We start from the raw sequence: 21216 nt of genomic DNA on the forward strand, positions 1-21216 counted from the left end.
ATGTGAGCTTAGTGTGAGAATGAGAGGGAGGCTACAAAGTAGAGAAAACAGTTATAAACTTGTCAACAAATAAATAGTCTGCTAACTAGGGGAGCCTCTGAAACTTAGAAACACCAATGTAATGTAGCCCTTGCAAATGTATGTGGAATTCCTATCTTAAGATATATATATTCAGGATCTACTATAGGGGGAAATACTATAGTGAATAATATTCTAGTGAAAACTTTGTTCATTGTTCAATTCAAATCTGAGGTTAGGATCTGAGATATGCTAAAAAGCGTACTATCTACCTTATTAGAATTTTCCAACTTTCTGCATAAGCAACGGAAATACATTAGCTATGACCTCACCAGTCTGTCAAATGTGCATTTAGAATGGTGGCTATTTGACTGTAGAAATGTGTATCAGTTATTTTGGAAACAAAATCTTTTGTTATTAACCATGCCTGTTGTCTTGTACCAGTTTAAAAACTGAGCCATTTGAGGAGGGACTGTTCTTTTTGCTTACTGAGGCTTTAATTTGAAGGTTGATAATTATTGAAGAAGGAGCCCCCAAAATCCACAAATTATTCCTTGAGAACATTTCAAGAAAAGCCCTTGAGAAACAATAGTTTGTGCCCTGTCAAGAAGAATGAATTCAAATAGCAGACTTGCTAAATTAATACTTTTTAATCCACTTTCCCAGGAAGTAAAAAGGATAACAGTATATGGGATAGTCAACATAATCCATGTAAAAAAATCAGAAAATAAGTTTGGGGAGAAACCTAGCAGAACAAATGTGAGATTTAAAAATATTACTGAATCTAATCTCATGAAAATTTGACTGGTACAAGCCAGCAACCCTGACTACTGCCATGATGAGAAAAAAAGAGGAAAAAACAAATGACATTTGGATAATAAAGTAGTTGCTAGGTTTTTGGAACCATTGATATTTGTGGCAAATCACACCACTACAGTACATGTTGTTACTGTGAAAGGGGTGCTTTTAAGAACCATACCATGTTATAAGCAAACAGTCTGGTTTATTTTATTTGATCTTATTTCTTTTGCTTAATAAACTTCTATTTTATTGTTAAAACCAAATCTGCAACATTATTTACTTATGCTTCAGTAAATGATTACCTTGTTAAAACCCAAACCAAACAAAATATGGTCTTTTAAGCTAGACATCACTCTGGTTTGTGACTTGTCCAGTAATCACATCACTGAGATAACTCTTCAATGCAGTGTAATGTGGATAGACAGTTCTGGTTCATACTGTAGTATGGTGCATTGAGATGCTGCAGTATGTTTCTCACTGTCGCCATGATAGTGCACTGTAATGTGTGTTTTAGAGTAACCTAAAAGCCATTGCAGTACAGTATAATATGATTTCTCAAAAGAACAGTGTTGCTCTATACTGTAATGTAATGTATTGGGGAAAACCAATTCTGGTTTGCATATTACTGTAGACCTGTACTGATTAACATTGTAGTAGTATGGATGGGCAATTTTCTTTTGTGTGGTTTGATGGCACTTTTGACGCAGATGAATTGATGAACTTTTTTTGTCATTACGTCCTTTGCTGCACTAATATGCTGCCTGGAATATATAAGACAACTGATATGAGCTGACAGGAAGCAGAAATACCTTAGACCAGTGTCCTATTGTTTTCACAATTTTACACAGCTTGAAACAGTTGGAAAGATCAGGTTGAATTTCCTGAGGAAACCCGGGACAATCTCATGATTTTCCTGTCAGAAGTTAGACAGGGTGAAATTCCAGAGTAACTGAGTCCTAGAACCAAATCTTTTATGAGTAAGGTGTTGAGACAACAGGGCTACTTCTAAATTCAGCCAGCAGAAAAGGTGGACAATGATGCATCGATGGATTGCTTTACATCTCCCCCAAACATCAATGAAAACAAAACTCACAAGAGCTATAAAATGGTCTGCCAATTCAGCATTGCCCATTTAGATAAAAACATACGAATTAGGAGCAGAAGTAGACCATTCAACCTTTCAAGCCTGCTCTGCTTTTCAATAAGATCTATTTGTGTTCCAAATTCCATCGTCCCTATCCACAGCCAACAATATTTAATTCCCCTGCCTAACAAGAATCTATCTGTCTCTTCCGATCAAGGACAGTAGTGGGATACTGTGTATTGAGTCGGAAGAGATAGGAGAGGTCTTGAATGATTACTTTTCTTCAGTATTTACAAATGAGAGGGACCGCATTGTTGAACAGGAGGGTATGAAACGGACTGGTAAGCTAGAGGAGATACTTGTTAGGAAGGAAGATGTGTTGGGCATTTTGAAAAACTTGAGGATAGACAAGTCCCCGGGCCTGACGGGATATATCCTAGGATTATGTGGGAAGCAAGAAAGGAAATTGCAGAACCGTTGGCAATGATCTTTTCGTCTTCACTGTCAACGGGGGTGGTACCAGGGGACTGGAGAGTGGCAAATATTGTCCCCCTGTTCAAAAAAGGGAATAGGGATAACCCCGAGAATTACAGGCCAGTTAGTCTTACTTCGGTGGTAAGCAAAGTAATGGAAAGGGTACTGAGGGATAGGATTTATGAGTATCTGGAAAGGCACTGCTTGATTAGGGACAGCTAGCAAGGATTTGTGAGGGGTAGGCCTTGCCTTACAAGTCTTATTGAATTCTTTGAGGAGGTGACCAAGCATGTGGATGAGGGTAGAGCAGTGGATGTAGTGTACATGGATTTTAGTAAGGCATTTGATAAGGTTCCCCATGGTAGGCTTATGTGGAAAGTCAGGAGGCATGGGAAAGTGGGAAATTTGGCCAGTTGGATAGAGAACTGGCTAACCGGTCGAAGTCAGAGAGTGGTGGTAGATGGTAAATATTCAGCCTGGAGCCCAGTTACAAGTGGAGTTCCACAGGGATCAGTTCTGGGTCCTCTGCTGTTTGTAATTTTTATTAATGACTTGGAAGAGGGAGTCGAAGGGTGAGTCAGTAAATTTGCAGATGATACGAAGATTGGTGGAGTTGTGGATAGTGAGGAGGGCTCTTGTCGGCTGCAACGGGACTTGGATATGATGCAGAGCTGGGCTGAGGAGTGGCAGATGGAGTTCAACCCTGTCAAGTGTGAGGTTGTCCATTTTGGAAGGACAAATAAGAATGCAGAATACAGGGTTAACGGTAGGGTTCTTAGTAAGGTGGAGGAGCAGAGGGATCTTGGGGTCTATGTTCATAGCTCTTTGAAAGTTGCCACTCAGGTGGATAGAGCTTATAAGAAGGCCTATGGTGTATTAGCGTTCATTAGCAGAGGGATTGAATTCAAGAGTCGTGAGGTGATGTTGCAGCTGTACAGGACCTTGGTTAGACCACATTTGGAGTACTGTGTGCAGTTCTGGTTGCCTCATTTTAGGAAAGATGTGGAAGCATTGGAGAGGATGCAGAGGAGATTTACCAGGATGTTGCCTGGAATGGAGAATAGGTCGTACGAGGATAGGTTGAGAGTGCTAGGCCTTTTCTCATTGGAACGGTGAAGGATGAGGGGTGACTTGGTAGAGGTTTATAAGATGATCAGGGGAATAGATAGAGTAGACAGTCAGAAACTTTTTCCCTGGGTACAACAGAGTGTTACAAGGGGACATAAATTTAAGGTGAAGTGTGGAAGGTATAGGGGCGATGTCAGGGGTAGGTTCTTTACCCAGAGAGTGGTGAGGGCATGGAATGCGCTGCCTGTGGGAGTGGCAGAGTCAGAATCATTGGTGGCCTTTAAGCAGCAATTGGATAGGTACATGGATAGGTGCTTAAGCTAGGACAAATGTTCGGCACAACATCGTGGGCCGAAGGGCCTGTTCTGTGCTGTATTGTTCTATGTTCTATGTTCTATATTCCTTAAAAACATACATTGACCCCACCGTCACTGTCTTTGAGGTAGAGAGTTTCAAAGCTGCATATCCCTCTGAGACAAAGAAAAATCCTCTCACCTCTGTCCTAAAAGGGTGACCACTAATTTTGAACTAATTTCCTCTAGTTCTGAACAAACCTGAAAGATCCTTTCCATGTCCACCTTGTCAATACCATTTGGGAGTTCATAAGCGTCAATCAAATCACTGTCCTAGCTCTTCTAAACTCCATTGAAAAGAAGTCCAGTTTGTCTAATAATTCCTTAGAAGATAGCATGCTCATTCTGGCCAGTAACATGGTCAACCTCCTCTGAACTACCTCCACTTCATTTTCATTCTTCCTTAAGTCAGAAGAAGAAAACTGTACACAGTAATCAAAAGGTGGCTTCACAAATGCCATCAATACCTAAAGCATTACATTCTTACTTTTCTGTTCAATTTTTCTTATAATTATTCCATTAACCTTATTCACATGTGTACTAATTTATTGTGGTTCATGTGCTAAAGATCCTAGATTGATGTACACTTGAGAATTCTGTAGTCATTCTCCAGTTAACTAATACTCTGCTTTTTTAAAATCCTAAATACCAAAGAGAAAAACTTCACATTATACTCCATTGCTCGATCTTTTGCCCACCTACTTAACCAATTTGTATCAGTCTGAAGCCTTACATTGTTGCCCAGTTCAGAGATATTTCTAGTGTGACAGAGATATTCAGAGAGAGGTGTAATGGTGTGAATAACTTAAAGAGAGTGAAGAAAAAATATTAACTTAAGGAAAGAGAAGAAAGAAGATTCACTCCTAACTTACATTACTCAACCTGTTATTTGGCTGATGGCTTGTCTCTGCATGAATAATCACATCTATAAATAGATATTCAATCAAAGTGTTTTCCTCATCAGTGAATAATGTGCTTGCTTATTAGATTGACATTTTAGTGTTGCCATTGAATTTATTTCCCTAATTTTTTACACAATGCAACTTAATGTGCTGTCTTGGATGTGGGGGAGGAGTGTCATTTATTGGAGAGTGGAGATCCCACCAACTTCCTGATTCCCTGGGATTTAGCCCAGGGGAGGGATGGTTTGAGGACTAACGTGTATGTGATATTTCAATATTCTACCGCCTCCGCCCCCCACCGCCCCCGTACAGATACAATGGGTCAAATAGCCTGCTTCTGTACTCTAAGATTCTATCATTCTCTGAAAGTAAAATAAATGATTCAACAAAACATGTCCTTTTATAGCAATACTCAGATTCTGTACTGTCAAATGAATATATTCTCTGTATACAAGTGCCCCATTTGCCTTGAACTGTCAACGATTTTGTAATTTTAATTATCCCAAACAAACTGGCACCTCAAGAAGAGAAACATTTCTACAGTTGTACTTTCTAAAACATGTTTTGCATAATGTGCACAAGTAATTGTCTGACAGCTTTGTTCTTTAATTTTCATAACATCAACAAGATGATGAGAGATTTAAAGATGATCGATGGGAAATGTTCCTTGCTTTCATTCAACCTGATTGATTGCACAGATTCCACTTGATTTCCAAACTCATTCTATTTTGTGGCATATGTAAAACAGATCCTGAGGACCTTTTGATGGTGAACAACCAACAGAAAAGAAAGCAAGAAAATAGGGCAGGGGAGCTCAATATCCGTTTATCAAGTTAAACCTCAAATTTCCAGCCCTAGCAGTTGTAGTTCTCAAAATGAATAGTACAATTTTGACTTGCGTATGGATTGAGGCAATTGACTCATTCATTTATAGGGGGAATTCGAAATCCCGAATTAAAAGGAGGGGGGAAGAGTGCAGAACTCAGGAGAGGTTATTAAAATCTGCAGCACAGACACAACCAGGACAGAGCATCTGAAAAGGGTTAGCAGTCAAACTTCAAGTAGACTGGGCAAATACATGACAATGAAAGGAGGGACGGTTAATACAGGACTGAAGGTTTTATATCTGAATGCACGCACTATAAGGAATAAGGTAAATAAGCTTGTGGTGCAGATTGAAATTGGCAGGTTTGATGGGGTAGGCATCACGGTGATGTGGCTGCAAGGGGACCAAGATTGGGACTTGAATATTCAAGGATACACATCCTATCGAAAAGATAGGCAGGTGCGCAGACAGGGAGGGGTTGACTTGATTAGTCAGAAATGAAATTAAGTCAATGGTAAGAAACAAAGTAGGGTCAGATGGTGTAGAGTCTGTGTGGATAGAATTGAGGAATCACAAAGGTTAAAAAAAAAGTTGAAGTCATGTATAAGTTGCCCACAGTGTCAGGAGCTGGGGCATACGATATACCAGGAGATAGAAAAGATGCAAAGGAAAGGCAAAGTTACAGTGATCATGGGAAATTTCAATATGTGGGTGGACTGGCAAATCAGGTTGGTAGTGGTTCACAAGAAAAGAAATTTGTGGAATGTCTTTTTGGAGCAGCTTGCGATGGGGTCCACTAGGGAACAGGCAATATGGGATTTAGTGTTGTGCAATGAGGCAGACTTGATAAGGGAGCTTAAGGTGAAGGAACCCTTAGGAGGCAGTGATCATAACATGAGCGAATTTACTCTGTAATTTGAGAGAGAGAATATAGAATCAGAGAAAATGGTATTTCAGCTGAATATAGGCAACGACAGAGGGAGGAGCTGAGTAGAATTGACTGGGAAAGAACCCTAGCAGGAAAGACAGTGGAACAGCAATGGCAGGAGTTTCTAAGAGTAATTCAGGAGACACAGCAACGATTCATCCTGAGGAAAAAGAAACATGGTACAGGGAGGATGAGGCAACCATGACTGACTAGGGAGGTCAGGGAAGCATAAAAGCAAAGCAAAAGTATATAAAGTAGTGAAGAACAATGGGAAACCAGAGGATTGGGAAGCTTACAAAGACCAACAGAGGGCAACAAAAAAAGAAATAAGGACGGCAATGATTAAGTATGAGGGTAAGCTAGCCAGTAATATAAAGGAAGACTGTAAGAGTTTCTTTAGATATATAAAGGGCAAAGGGAGGCAAAAGTGGACATTGGGCCATAGGAAAATGATGCTGGAGAGATAGTAGTGGGGAACAAGGGAATGGTTGAGGAACTGAATAATTATTTCACATCAGTCTTCACGGTGGAAGACACGCGTAATGTCTAAAAAATTCAAGAGTGAAAGGGCAGAGCTGAGTATGGTTGCCATCACCAAGAAGAAGGTGCTAGAAAAACTGAATAGCCTGAAGATAGATAAGTCATCTAGACCAGATGGACTACATTCCAGAGTTCTAGTGGAGATAACTGAAGAGATAGTGTAGGCATCAGCGGTAATCTTTTAGGAATCACTAGAATCAAGGAAGGTCCCTGAGCACTGGAAAATCGCTCCACTGTTTAAAAAGGGAGTAAGGCAGAAAATGGAAAATTACAGACCAATTAGCCTAACTTTGGTCATGGGTAAGATCCTGGAATCCATCTTGAAGCTTGAGATTTCTCAATGCAGGCAAGTGTACGGTAAAATAGAGCATGGTTTCATCAAGGATAGGTCATGCCTGACAAACCTGCTAGAGTTCTTTGAAGAGGTAACAAGCAGATCAGACCAAGGAGAGCCAATGGATGTTATCTACCTGGACTTCAAGAAGGCCTTTGACAACATGCCACACAGGAGGCTACTGAGTAAGATAAGGGCCCATGATGTTAGTGGTAAGGTGCTGGTATGGATAGAAGATTGGCTGTCTGGCAGAAAGCAGAGAATGGGGATAAAAGGGTCTTTCTCAGAGTGGCAGATAACTGATGTTCCACAAGGCTCAGTGTTGGGAATACAACTTTTCACTTTATGCACTAATGATCTAGATGAGAAAACTGAGGGCATTCTGACTAAGTTTGCAGATGATACAAAGATAGGTAGAGGGACAGGTAGTAGGGAGGCAGGGAGACTGAAGAAGGATTTGGACAGATTAGGAGAGTCATCAAAGAAGTGACATATGGAGTACAATGTTGGAAAGTGTGAGGTGATGCACTTTGGTAGGAAGAATAGAGGTATAGATTATTTTCTAAATGGGGAGAAAATTCAGAAGTCTGAAGTGCAAAGAGACTTGGGAGTTCTCTCAAAGTAAACTTGCAGGTTGAGTCAGTAATTAGGATGCAATGATGGTATTTATTTTGAGAGGATTTGAACATATGAAGAACATTTGAGGACTCTGAGTCTATACTCGATGGAGTTTTGAAGGATGAGGGGTGATCTAATTGAAATATACAGAATACTGAATCACCTGGAGAGAGTGGATAATGGGAAGATGTTTCCATTGGTAGGGGAGACCAGGATTTGCAGGCACTGCCTTAGAGTAGAGGGAAGACCTTTCAGAACAGAGATAAGAAGAAACTTCTTTAGCCAGAGAGTGGTGAATCTATGGAATTCACTTCCACAGAAGGCTGTGGAGGCCAGGTCATTGAGTATGTTTAAGATGGAGATAGATAGGTTCTTGATTGTCAAGGGGATCAAGAGTTCAGGGAGAAAGTAGGAAAATGGTTTGAGAAACTCATCAGCCATGATTTAATAGTGGAGCAGGCTTGATGGGCTGAATGGCCTAATTTGTGCTCCTATGATCTTCTGGTCTCATTGTACTGGTTCTAAGTAGTTGAAACTTGCTACAAACTGATCCATATAGCTAAAGTGCACATTGTAGCTTTCTTGTGGCACATTGGTAGTGACCCTACCTTTGAGCCAGGAACCCAGGTTCTCCAGAGGTGTATCATAATACATCTGAAGAAGTAGATTAAAAAGATCTGCTTCTGCTGTGGTTAGTTTAATTGCTTGAGAGTTAGAATGAGTTCAAAAGTAACATTTTTAATTTTAAATAAAAACTGAAAGAACTGCGGATGCTGTAAATGAGAAACAGGAACAGAAGTTTCTGGAAAACCTCAACAGGTCTGATAGCTTCTGTGAAGAGAAATCAGAGGTAATGTTTCGGGTCCAGTGATGCTTCCTCACGATTGGGGAAGTTTTAACGAAGGCTCACCTGAACTGAAACGTTAACTCTGATTTCTCAGTACAGATGCTGTCAGACCTGCTGAGCTTTTCCAGCAACTTCTGTTTTGATTTTTAATTTTAATCAGCCTAAGGTTCTTTCCATGGGATGATGGGTCAAAATCCCAACCAAATGAGAAAATTGTAAAAGAGTATGTGCCAACGTGGAAGGTAGTAGTTGTTGTACAGTCAATTAATCTTGTTAATATTTTAGTTCATGTTTTCTTTTCTCTCTGCTTTATTATCAGTGCCTATCAGGTCATTGTGGAAGAGGAACACCCACGCAGAAGCAAGAAGGCCACTGATGTCCTGGACTGCTACTTTGTCCCCATCACCTACCAAAACGCCTCGATTTCAGACTCCCCTCATTACTTTGCTGCAGAATTTCCACCAGATGCTCTTCAAATAGCCCAACCATTTATTGTTGGAGATAACAAGACCTACAGTGGCTACTGGAATGCCCCCTTACTCCCTCATAAGAGCTACAGCATTTATTTCCAGGCAGTGAGCAAAGCCAATGGGGTAAGTATCCATAGCTGTAACTGTTGAGCACAACCATAAGATAGGCAATGATTATTTTTGTTTTCATATATTAATGAATATGCCATCATTTATCCATTTATTTCCATACATTACCTAATACTACCATCATTTATCTATAAAGTGCATGTAAAAATGAAAAATAATGGGGTTTGGTTTTGCTCAGTTGGCAAGCCAGCTGGTTTGAGATTCACAGTGGCACCAATAGCAGTTCACACACCAACTGCAGTCACCATGAAGGATTGTCCTTCTCAATCTCACCTCTTGCATGTGACCCTTAGGTTAAACGACCACCAGTCATCTCTTTCTCTAAGGAGCGAACAGCCCTATGGTCTCATAGGACAATGGCCATGTTGCCTCTTACTTAAACATGAAAAACCGTTGGCCTGCCCATTTGGTTCCTCATAAAATAGGTTATCGCCTGCTTCTTGGTGGTTATGTCTGTACTGAGCTCAATGCTGACCATGCAATAGCAAAGCTTGCAATGCCCCATATTAGCAAAGATAAATTGCAAAATTGAAGTAACCAGCTCAAACACTGACTGAAAGCGCAGACAGCCATCTGGAGTATAAGCTCAGTAATTACTCCTGTGTATTGTGGAGTTTTCTAATCAATCTGTTCAGAGACATTATACACACATCAGGAACCATAGACCTGAACCCAGTCTCCTCACTTAGAGGTAGGAACACTATCACTATACCCAGGTGTCCTGGGTATTTGATATACCCACACTTTAGCACACTTCTGTTACGTGAACTGGGAACTAATTAAGCAAGAGTTCAGTTGGTATAAAGCAGCTTTGTTTGAAGTACAATAAAGTAGCTTTTCTACATTCAAGGAACACATCTACTGTTATCTCCTGTAGCAACTGCCAACTACTAGGAACACTTGTGCCTCATGACTGCCAAACAGTGATTCCAACAGAATAGAATCCACCTACTGCCCCTCAACATTAAACCGAATTGCTATTGTAGAATTCCATCATTATTAACATCCTGGTTTCAATAATCAATTTGGTGCCCAATGACCAGAAATTGAATGGATCAATCATGTAAACGCAGTGACAATGAGAACGGGGAAAGACTGAGAAATCTGTGGTGAGTAACTTACATCCTGATTCCTCAAAGCCACTCCAATGTCTACACACACAAGGCATGAATATATTCGAGTACTCTTCACCTACTTGGTGAGTGCAGGCCCAGCAACACCTCTGGCAGAATGTGCTCAATGGACCAAATGGCCGACTCCTGTATCTATTTGCTACATTCCTATGAAGAAGCTCAATACCAATCCAGGACAAAGCTGGCTGCTTGATTGGCACATAACGACTAACTTAAGTCTTCACTTCCTCCATTACTGCCACCATCTCCAAAATCCATTTCAGCAACTCATCAAAGCTTCTTCAACATTTGCTTTCAAAGCCTTTAACACTTGCAACAGGCACATGCAAACACCACCATCTGAATACTCCCTTCCAAGTCAAAGTCCATATTGACTTGGAACTATGTTGTTGTCCCACCACTGTCACAGGGTCAAAAGCCTGGAACTCTCTGTAGAAAAGCACAACATTATATGGATTGCAGCATTTCCAGAAAACAACTCACCACCAACTTTTCAAACGATATTAGGGATTGCAATTGATTCTGATCTTGCCAACAATGCCCATATCCAATGGCTAGAGAAATAACTCTTCGGAAAGCTGGTAATAAAGCGTGTTAGTTTGCTAAATGAACATTCTTTGTTGAAACTTCTCCACCCTTCTAGTTTTTACTACTCTACATTCAGTGTGCTAATCATGAGAGGGAGCAAACTTAAAGAAATGCCCAATCTTCTGGCATTTCACCAAATGGCAATCACCCTGTGTGTGATAGCAAAATGTGAAATAATGTGAAAGTAAATGTTGCTGGACTGGTCATTATCTGGGTACAGCAATACCAAGCCTTTTTCAGACATTGTCTGTTGTCCAAAGAGTTCATTTTCACCAGGGTTCCTATGAAAGTTAATAAAGAAGAGTATTGCTGTTTTTCTAAACCAAAACATGCCTTGGTATTTAAATGCATAACCAGTTTGGTGTACAAAGTTAAAAATCACACAACACCAGGTTATAGTCCAACAGGTTTAATTGGAAGCACACTAGCTTTCGGAGCATCGCTCCTTCATCAGGTGATAGTGGAGGGCTCAATCCTAACACACAGAATTTATAGCAAAAATTAACAATGTGATGTAACTGAATTTATACACTGAGAAATTGATTGTCTGTTAAGTCTTTCATCTGTTTGAATACCATGATAGCTTCACTTTTTTCATGTGTAAATCACAAAACCTTTTTTTAAAAAGTTGCATTCTCAGGTTAGCTGTTAACAATGGTGATAGCTAGACAATATGTTGAAGGTGTTAACCCCCGTGTTCAATTGACATAGCTATTTAAAAAAAAAGCTGCATTGTACACCGATAATTCATGCTGTTTTCAAAGTTGCATTGGTATTGATCTGGAAGTCCGGGGAGCTGGCTGTTTAGTACAATAATGAACACGCACAAAGTGAAAAGATAAAATGCCCTCATTCCACAGAGTTAACTTGTCAGAACTCCTGCTAATACACATCAAGTTGAGAGATTTCCCAATGGGATGAGATGAAAGATAGGATGTTGAGTCACCTCAGGTGTTTTGTAGGATAAAATTGAGCATTGGTGATGAGGTAACGTTGTGAGGCATGACAGCCAATCCTCTGAATCAGAAAAGGCGAGGTGGAGGATAAAAGAATTAAAAATGGACCAACTTGTAATCACTGAAGTAAAGCAGTTTGCATTGAATTAAGTGTGTATTTATTCCAGCTTCCTTAAGGATGATAAATATTCCTTAAAAAGTAGCCTAAACTTAAAAGCAATTGCCTATTAGCATTTAACAAATCTAAAGAGACACTGAAAGAAAATAACTATTTTCATCTTGAGGAGATAATTACTGGATGATTTTAATTCATGTTTATAATTTGGCCTTTGGTGTGTTGTCGTTACACCTTGAAGCAATGCTGATCTTTGACAATGTTTTAATTGAGTATCAAGTGTCAGTTGGGAATGCTAACTCAAGTTACTTTCGGCAAAACAGGAAGTTTGCTGTTTCTTTGAATATTTTGCCATGTGCATCCTCTTTATTTTAATTTTCCAAAATAATATGCCTAATTGGTTCAATGTTAAAGATTCTGCAGGTATTGGAATAATAGTTCTAAATGCAGTGCATTACCTGAAGCATTTTGGCTTTTCAAAATGATATGCAGCCGGATTGAATTGTTCCATTTCTAAGCACACAACCTCCCCCTCTCAGCAAATTATTATGAGGTCTCTTTCACTCTCATCAACTGTTCCACCAGTTTTTTACATTTCCAATATTTGTGGTTTATTCCAGTCACCAAATATATCCTGCACTTCTCCCTTTTTTAATGAGGGACTCTGGTTCACTCTTCTCTGATCCATAACCTTCTGGTGTCTGGTACCTACCAATACATCTCATCCCTTCACCAATGCCTACAGTCACAAATATTTTGCTCTTCATTAGAATTCACTTGCACTTCCTTTGCTATAGTACCCTGCATTCACTGCTGTATTCTGCTCGGCATTACAAAGTTGATAGTTACTTTTTCAGACAAAGTTTTGTCCACAACAGCATCCCTGATCTTACTGTGCTTTAGTATTTTAATTCCAATTCTCTCACGGTTCTGTCCTCTGCCCTGCCTTGACACAACGAAGTGCATCACAGGTTTTATGATCAATTATCTTTCTGCTGTACGCTTAACAACATCTGACCTGAGGACTGACCAGTAACTTCAAACATCAGCTGTAGCTTTTGATTTTCACAGCAGGACTTTCTAATGATGTGGATCAGCTCTGGGGGCGGCACAGTGGCTCAGTGGTTAACACTGCTACCTCACAGCGCCAGGGACCCAGGTTTGGTTCCAGCCTTGGGTAACTGTCTGTGTGGAGTTTGCACATTCTCCCCGTGTCTGCGTGGGTTTCCTCTAGGTGCTCCGGTTTCCTTTCACAATCCAAAGCTGTGCAGGTTAGGTGAATTGGCCATGCTAATTGCCCATAGTGATCAGGGATGGGTAGGTTAGGTGCATTGGTATGGGGAAATGTAGAGTAATAGGGTAGGGGAGTGGGTTTGGGTGGGATACTTTTTGGAGGGTTGGTGGAGCATTGTTGGACCAAAGGGCCTGTTTTCACACTGTAAGGATTCTGTGATTCAGAAGGGAGCAGCTTTGTTGTTTCAGGCAGCATGGTGGCTCAATCGTTAACACTGCTGCCTCACAGCACCAAGGACCTAGGTTCAATTCCTGCCTCGAGCAACTATCTATGTGGCATTTGCATATTTTCCCCATGTCTGCATGGGTTTGCTCTGGTTTCCTCCCACAATCCAAAAATGTGCAGGTTAGGTAGTTTGGCCATGCTAAATTGTCCATAGTGTTAGGTTCATCAGTCAGGGTGAATAGGGAAATAAGTCGGTGGGTCAGTGTGGACCACACTGCAGGGAAACTAATCTAGCTATTCTTAATTAGCACAGTCTGCTGGTATGAGATAAGGGTCTGCTTATTCTCTACCTTTTAGGCACTGTCAAACATGCTGTACTTTAATGGATTTTCTCTCTATATTTCAAGCCTGACCCACAGCCTTGATTCTGTCACTTTCATTTCACCCATTTCTTGCCCAGGTCAGGTCTCCCACTGACCTTATATTTACCATGTGCTTAGGTTTATTTCTTCAATTTTGTTATCCCTATTCCTTCTCTGGGATGATCTATTGTATCTCGCAACTATTTTTCTGAACAGTTCTTCTTTGTGATTGTTTGATTGTTTCCCTATGTTTCACCCACACCCACCTCTCTGTATTTCATTCCAGTAATGTGCATGTTCATCTCTTAATGCTGGGACCTGTTAATATTAACCTATCTTATTTTTAACCGCAGATACTAACTGCCTGTTGTACATTTCCTCATTTTATAGTCTTTTCCTCTAATCTCCCATATCTAAATACAAAAAGCATTCTGACTCGCAGATGTGCATTTGTGAACAGGACATGTGAGACACAGTGGCCAGCAGTTATCCTTTAACTTCATAGAATCCCTACCATATGGAATCTGGCTATTCATTCCATCGAGTCAGCACTGACCCTCCAAAGAGCATCCCATCCAGATCCACTCCCCTATCCTATCCCTGTAACCCTGCATTTCCCATGGCTAAACCACCTAACCTGCACATCCCTGGACATTATGGGCAATTTAGCATGGCCAATCCACCAGACCTACACATCTTTGGACTGTGGGAGGAAACTCACCCAGACATGGGGAGAATATGCAAACACCTCACAGCCAGTCACCCAAGGGTGAACTGAAACCAGGGTTCCCTGGTACTGTGAGGCAGCAGTGCTCTCCACTGTGCCACCCCTTCCATTGCTATGTTTTCATGCATTTTCATAGCACAGATCCCTCAATCAACTTACTTTGTTGTCAGAGTAAGCTATTTTACTCTGTCTTTATTAAGTTCAATACTATCTGCATGCAAAATATCGGAGATGAAAAATTAGCATTAGCAGTGGAGATCATATAATCCCCTACCCAAAATACCATTAAAAATCCATCTAGTTCACTAGTGTCCTTTAGGGAAGAAAATATGCCATTCTTACCTGGTCTGGTTCAAGAAGGCAGCTTTCCATTTCACAAAGGCAATTAATGATGTAGACTAAACGCTGGCCTGTTGATTCTCAAAGGCATTGACTGTTTAAAAGAATTACTACAGCTACAGAGTAACAAGAAATACTTCTTAGCCCCAGTTGTATCAGAGATTGTTCTTCATACACGATATCTCTCCCCCCACCGGTCCTTCAAGTATTGGTTCTGATATCCAAAAGATACTCAAGTGTTACCAGCTGCAGAAGCTGAGCTCTGGGTTTTGGAGCCAGTGGGAGCAGTGAGCTACACGGATGGAACATTGAGGGAGTTGGTCACACCATCAGTTTGGGAGCTCAAAGAGGAAGGACTGACTGCCAGACAGCCTAACAAGCTAGGCAGGAGTCTGCAAGGACCATCCCGGTCATTCGTCTCTTCTCTATTTTGGATACTGATGAGGGCAGTGGTTCCCCAGAGGAGTGCAGTTATATCAAGTCAGTGTCACTAAGGGTGGCTGAGCTGCACAAGAGGGGAGGAGGAAAATTGAAAAGACAGTACTGATAGGGAGTTCATTCGTGAAAAGAACAGCCAAGTATTTCTATGTTTATAGACATGACTGCAGGATGACACGTTGCCTCTCTGATGCCAGGCCAAGACTATCACAATGCAGTCACAGGAAATCCTTCTTGGGGAGGAAGAACAACCAAGGGTCATAGTTCACATTGGTACCAATGATTTAGGTAGGAAGAGGGATGAAAGCAGATTTTAGGGAGCAAGAAAAGAGGCTAAAAATTAGGACCTCAAAGACATTAAGCTCAATACTACTTTAAATCCGATGACCTCAAGAGCGCAAGAATAAATGAATTGAGTTATTGAGAATACGGCTGGAGAGCTGGTATAGGAAGAAGGGCATTAGATTTTTGACTGGTTCTGTGGGAAATGGGACCCGCATAAGATAGGTGAATTTCTGCAGTAGTATATTAAAGAACCAGCTGGGGGGTCTTCTATTTTCGCTTTATAACATGCGATGAGAAACGATTAATTAATAACATTGCTATAAGAGAACATTGGGAAATAGTGATCATAATATCATAAAATTTCACATTAAGTTTTAATGTGGTATAATTCATTATATAACTAGAGTCTAAAATCTGAGTAAAAGAAATCAAGGGTATCGGGGCATATTGGCTGCGGTGGATGGGAAAATTCACTAAAAAATTTGACAGTGGACAGGTAATAAATAGTATTCAAACAAATACTTCATGGTTTACAATAGATATCCATTCTTCAAAGACAGAAACAGCAAAAGGGAAAGATGACTCAACTGTGGCGAACAAAAGATGTTAAAAATTGAAGGAAATGGCTGATAAGAAGTCATAAAAAGTGAGAAGCTCGAGAATTTGAATCTATTTAGAATGCAGCAAAGAAACTGATAAAGAAATGGAAAATAGATTATGAATACAAGCTGACAAGAAATGTAAAGACCGACTGTAAAATCTAGGCTATCTGGGACAAATGTGGCAGTATGGAGAACAGGGAAATGGCAGAGAAAATAAATAATTACTTGTACCTGTCTTAAAGTCGTAGAGGTTTAGAGATGTACAGCACAGAAACAGACTCTTCGGTCCAACTTGTTCATGCCGACCAGATATCCCAATCTAATCTAGTCCCATTTGCCAGCACCTGGCCATATCACTCTAAATACTTCCTATTCATATACCCATCCAGATGCCTTTTAAATGTTGCAATCGTATTAACCTCCACCACTTCCTCATGCAGCTCATTCCATGCACACACTATCCTCTCCATGAAAAAGTTGCCTCTTAGGTCCCTTTTATATCTTTCCCCTCTCACCCTAAATCTATGCCCTCTAGTTCTGGACTCCCCCACCCCAAGGAGAAGACTTTGTCTATTTATCCTATCCACTCATCTCATGATTTTATAAACCTCTATAAGGTCACCCCTCAGCTCCAGGGAAAACAGCCCAGGCCTATTCAACCTCTCCCTGTAGCTCAAATCCTCAAACCCTGGCAACATCCTTGTAAATCTTTTTCGAACCCTTTCAAATTTCACAACATCATCCTGATAGGAAGGAGACCAGAATTGCACACAATATTCCAAAAGTGACCTAACCAATGTCCTGTACAGCCACAACATGACCTCCCAACTCCTGTACTCAATACTCTGACCAATAAAGGAAAGCATACAAAACGCCTTCTTCACTATCCTATCTACCTGCGATTTTACTTTCAAGGAGATATAAACCTGCACTCCAAGGTCTCTTTGTTCAGCAATGCTCCCCAGGACCTTACCATTAAGTGTATAAGTCCTGCTAAGATTTGCTTTCCCAAAATGTAGCACCTCGCATTTATCTAAATTAAACTCCATCTGCCACTCCTCAACCCATTGGCCAATTGGCCAAGATCCCATTCTACTCTGAGGTAACCTTCTTCACTGTCCACTACACCTTCAATTTTGGTGTCATCTGCAAACTTACTAACTGCACCTCCTATGTTCACATCCAAATCGTTTATAGAAATGACAAAAAGTAATGGACTCAGCACCGATCCTTGTGGCACTAGATTGTCACAGGCCTCAAGTCTGAAAAGCAACCCTCCACCACCACCCTCTGTCTTCTATCTTCAAGCCAGTTCTGTATCTAAATGGCTAGTTCTCCCTGTATTCCATGAGATCTAATCTTGCTAACCAGTCTCCCATAAACAACCTAGTTGAAAGCCTTACTGAAGTCCATACAGATCACATTCACCACTTTGCCCTCATCAATTCTCTTTGTTACTTCTTCAAAAAACTCAAGTTCGTGAGACATGATTTCCCAAACACAAAGCCATGTTTACTATCCCTAATCAGTCCTTGCCTTTTCAAATACGTGTAAATCCTGTCCCTCAGGATTCCTTCCAACAAACTGCCCACCATTGATGTCAGGCTCACCGGTCTATTGTTCCAATAGACAATAGACAATAGACAATTGTCTGTTGTCTATAGTCCCCTGGCTTGTCCTTACCACCTTTCTTAAATAGTGGTACCACGTTAGCCAACCTCCAGACTTCTGGCAGCTCACCTATGATGATCAATGATCCAGATATGTCAGTAAGGGGCCCAGGAATCACTTCCCTAGCTTCCCACAGAGTTCTAGGTTACACCTGATCAGGTCCTGGGGTTTTCAATCTTGCAGAAATGCTACCTCTATTGTAAGAATTTTCTTACAATAGAGGTAGTGCAGGGAACATTTACCAGTTATTCCTGGGATGGTAAGACTGATGTCGGTTAGGATTATATTGAGTAGAGTTGAGAAGGAAGGATGGGCATCTCATAGAAGCATGTAATATCCAAACAGGCTAAGACAGATTGGATGGTGGTGGTGTCCAGAAACGGGGATCATAGTTTAAGGATAAGGGGTAAACCTTTTAGGACTGTGATGAGGAGAAATGTCTTCACCCAGATTGTGGTGAGCCTGTGGAATTCACTCTCACAGAGACTGAGGGCAAAACATTTCCAAGAGGAGGTGGATGTAGCTGTTGTGGCTAAAAGGATAAAGGGATATGGAGATAGGCTGGGATTAGGGTGTTGAGCACGATGATCAGCCATGATCATATTGAATGGAAGAGCAGACAAGGGTTCAAATAGCCTACTCCAACTCCTATCTTCTTTATTTCTATGACAAAAAAAAGGTAGAAATAAAATTGTGAGGTGGGAATAAAATGCAAGGTGGCTTCAAGGGACTTGGATAGGCTAGAACGTTTCTTTTGCTTTATTCATTTGTGGGATGTGGACATCGGTGGCATCACCAGCGTTTATTGCCCATCCCTAGTTGTCCTTGAAAAGGCAGCGGTGAGCTGCCTTCTTGAACTGCGATAGTCCGCCTGCTGTGGGTTGACCCAAAATTCCATTCGGGAGAGAATTCCAGGATTTTGACCCAGCAACAGTAATACGTTGGTTGTCGCCTTGAACATAATCAGTGTCCGAGCTTCTGCAGCTCTCTGGATCGAGACTTCCAAAGGTTCACTTCCCTTTGTGTAAAGATATGAAACTGAGTAGAGCTGCAGTTAGTATGGGAGAGTCACATCTACATGGTGATATTCAGATGATCATTCGGCATCCCATTGAATACTGTAGTTGATTTGATAGACAGAATGGTTTACCCATGTTCCTTTGTTCCAAAATAAGACAAATTCTGAGGTGATAGGACCATGGAAGTGTGTTGCTCAGAAAGGCAACTTAAAATGTAACTATTGAAAGATTTGTAGGATTGATTTATTTATTTTCTCATTCCGTTTGAAGTAAAGGGAAGAACAACACAAAATATTTTCTCTGTCTGTAGATAACATGATTTGGAAAAGCTCATGACGGAGCAGATTTTACATGTGATTTAGAAGTGACGAGTACAATATGCTCAATGACCTTTTCTATTTCTTGCACACTTCTGTTCCCAATGCTTCCTTAGTAATCAGTTATGAGCACTTCAATTTCCTTCTACCCCAAAATGTCAGTCCATACATCTGTATTTGTCTGTTACATTTGGGTTCACTTTAAATAAACGAGAACTTGTGAATTAGACTCAAGCAAATCAAATTTATCTTCGTGGCTGCCTGATAAATTCTGCAGGAATTGCGTGTAAAAATTGCCTCTGATGAACTCTGCTTATTTATAGCAATCTAGAAGTGTTTTGCTATGCAAAGTAATGGCTTCCTTTTCACATTGCTGTGCCAATGCCAAGCTAAAGCACCATTGATTTTTTTTTTAATAATTGTCAGATACGTCGCAGAGGCTTTCTCTGTACATCACTCAAGGTCAAAGAGGTGCTGAAGTGAAGGCTGTTTTCTGCCTTTGCCAATTAATATCTCTGGTTGTTAGATAAATGTTAACTGAAGTATTTATCTAAAATGCCAAGTACATTTCATTCCAATTGTCAACAGCTGGCGTACATTCTGAATTTGTTAAGAGCTATTGCTAATATGTTACCAAACACCTCCCTGTTCCTCCAAGTCAGTCTTATCGATGGATTTTAAATAGAGTTGGTGATGAGGTTATGTTTGCTTTAGCTGATGCACCAAAATTGACAGTTTCTCTTTTCATTTAACACAGGAAACCAAAATTGACTGCGTCAGGGTGGCCACAAAAGGTATGTCTTAGTTCTCACCTTTCTTCTTACTGCAGACATCTGCCATTATATTCTTGTCTTTCTAATTGAAAAGGCATTTAAAATGCATGACAATATGTATGTTCTCAACAGCCAAAATGTCAACGAAAATGTTTTCTTTTCACCTTCATACATTAAGTCTCCTACATGCTTTGATAATTCTTTATAAATTGATTATTCAAAACTTGTGTGTATATTTTGGTTTCATCAGCTCATCAACACAAGTTTTATTTACCTTTGAATGCCTGAAAATGATTCTGATAATTAGTTCTGTGGCAGTTTCTCCTTGCTTAACTGTACTCTGCTGTACATAGATCAGATTGGTTCTAGCATGCATCTGAATATGACTGTATATTGGTAACTTGATGAATTTTGTTGCTCGTTCTCTGCTATTGTTGTTTTCCTGGTTTGCTGCAGTACCCATTTACTGTGATTTTATTAACCCTCAAAGGACTACTTCCAATTTGATAGCCGGTGTCTTCTTCTGAATTACGAAATGATTTACAATGGGAGCACAAAACCCATGTGTTAAAGCAGGACTCTCATTTCCAAACTACCAGGCACATATACATGATATGTGTTAACCCCACTGCATTTTTAGTGTCTTGTGTCATGCTGAGCCAAACCAAGCACAGTGCTCGGCGACATAACTACCTCAGCCTTGGCAACTGTTGAGCAACAGCATTTGGTTTCAACCAGAGCCTGTATATTAGGCACAGGTAGCATCAGGCATTGTTCAGATCTCCATCCTAGTTAAATTCTGTGCTCCAATTGTGAATGTCTGCATGGGCGTGGCATTAGGCAGGGGAATTCCTCTTTTGGCTTTGATTTCATTGGAAGAGCCATTGAGACACTCCGAAACAGAGTCATTGATTTTTATGTCACTTAGTTGCAGTTATTCTGTCGAGTGGGAGAAACCCTGCAGGATATTCAAAACCTCCCTCTCTAGGATTACATTTGGTCAGTTGGGAACCATATCCTGGTGAAAGCTAGTGGATTCA

General features: G+C 40.5%; 1 protein-coding gene across 7 annotated transcripts in view; it reads left to right on the forward strand.

The window, feature by feature from the left end:
• LOC122548881 (receptor-type tyrosine-protein phosphatase mu) overlaps positions 1–21216 on the forward strand; it is a 903264-nt gene that overhangs the window by 641549 nt on the left and 240499 nt on the right. For all 7 annotated transcript variants that reach the window (XM_087986678.1, XM_087986679.1, XM_087986680.1 and 4 more), the window contains exons 12-13: positions 9113–9386; positions 20161–20197. In XM_087986678.1, the coding sequence (XP_087842804.1) occupies positions 9113–9386; positions 20161–20197 (311 nt within the window). The remainder of the gene's footprint in view (positions 1–9112; positions 9387–20160; positions 20198–21216) is intronic.

The sequence above is a fragment of the Chiloscyllium plagiosum genome, unplaced genomic scaffold, assembly GCF_037043375.1.
Source record: "Chiloscyllium plagiosum isolate Xiang-an unplaced genomic scaffold, Cpla_swu_hap1 HiC_scaffold_4, whole genome shotgun sequence".
NCBI lineage: Eukaryota > Metazoa > Chordata > Chondrichthyes > Orectolobiformes > Hemiscylliidae > Chiloscyllium > Chiloscyllium plagiosum.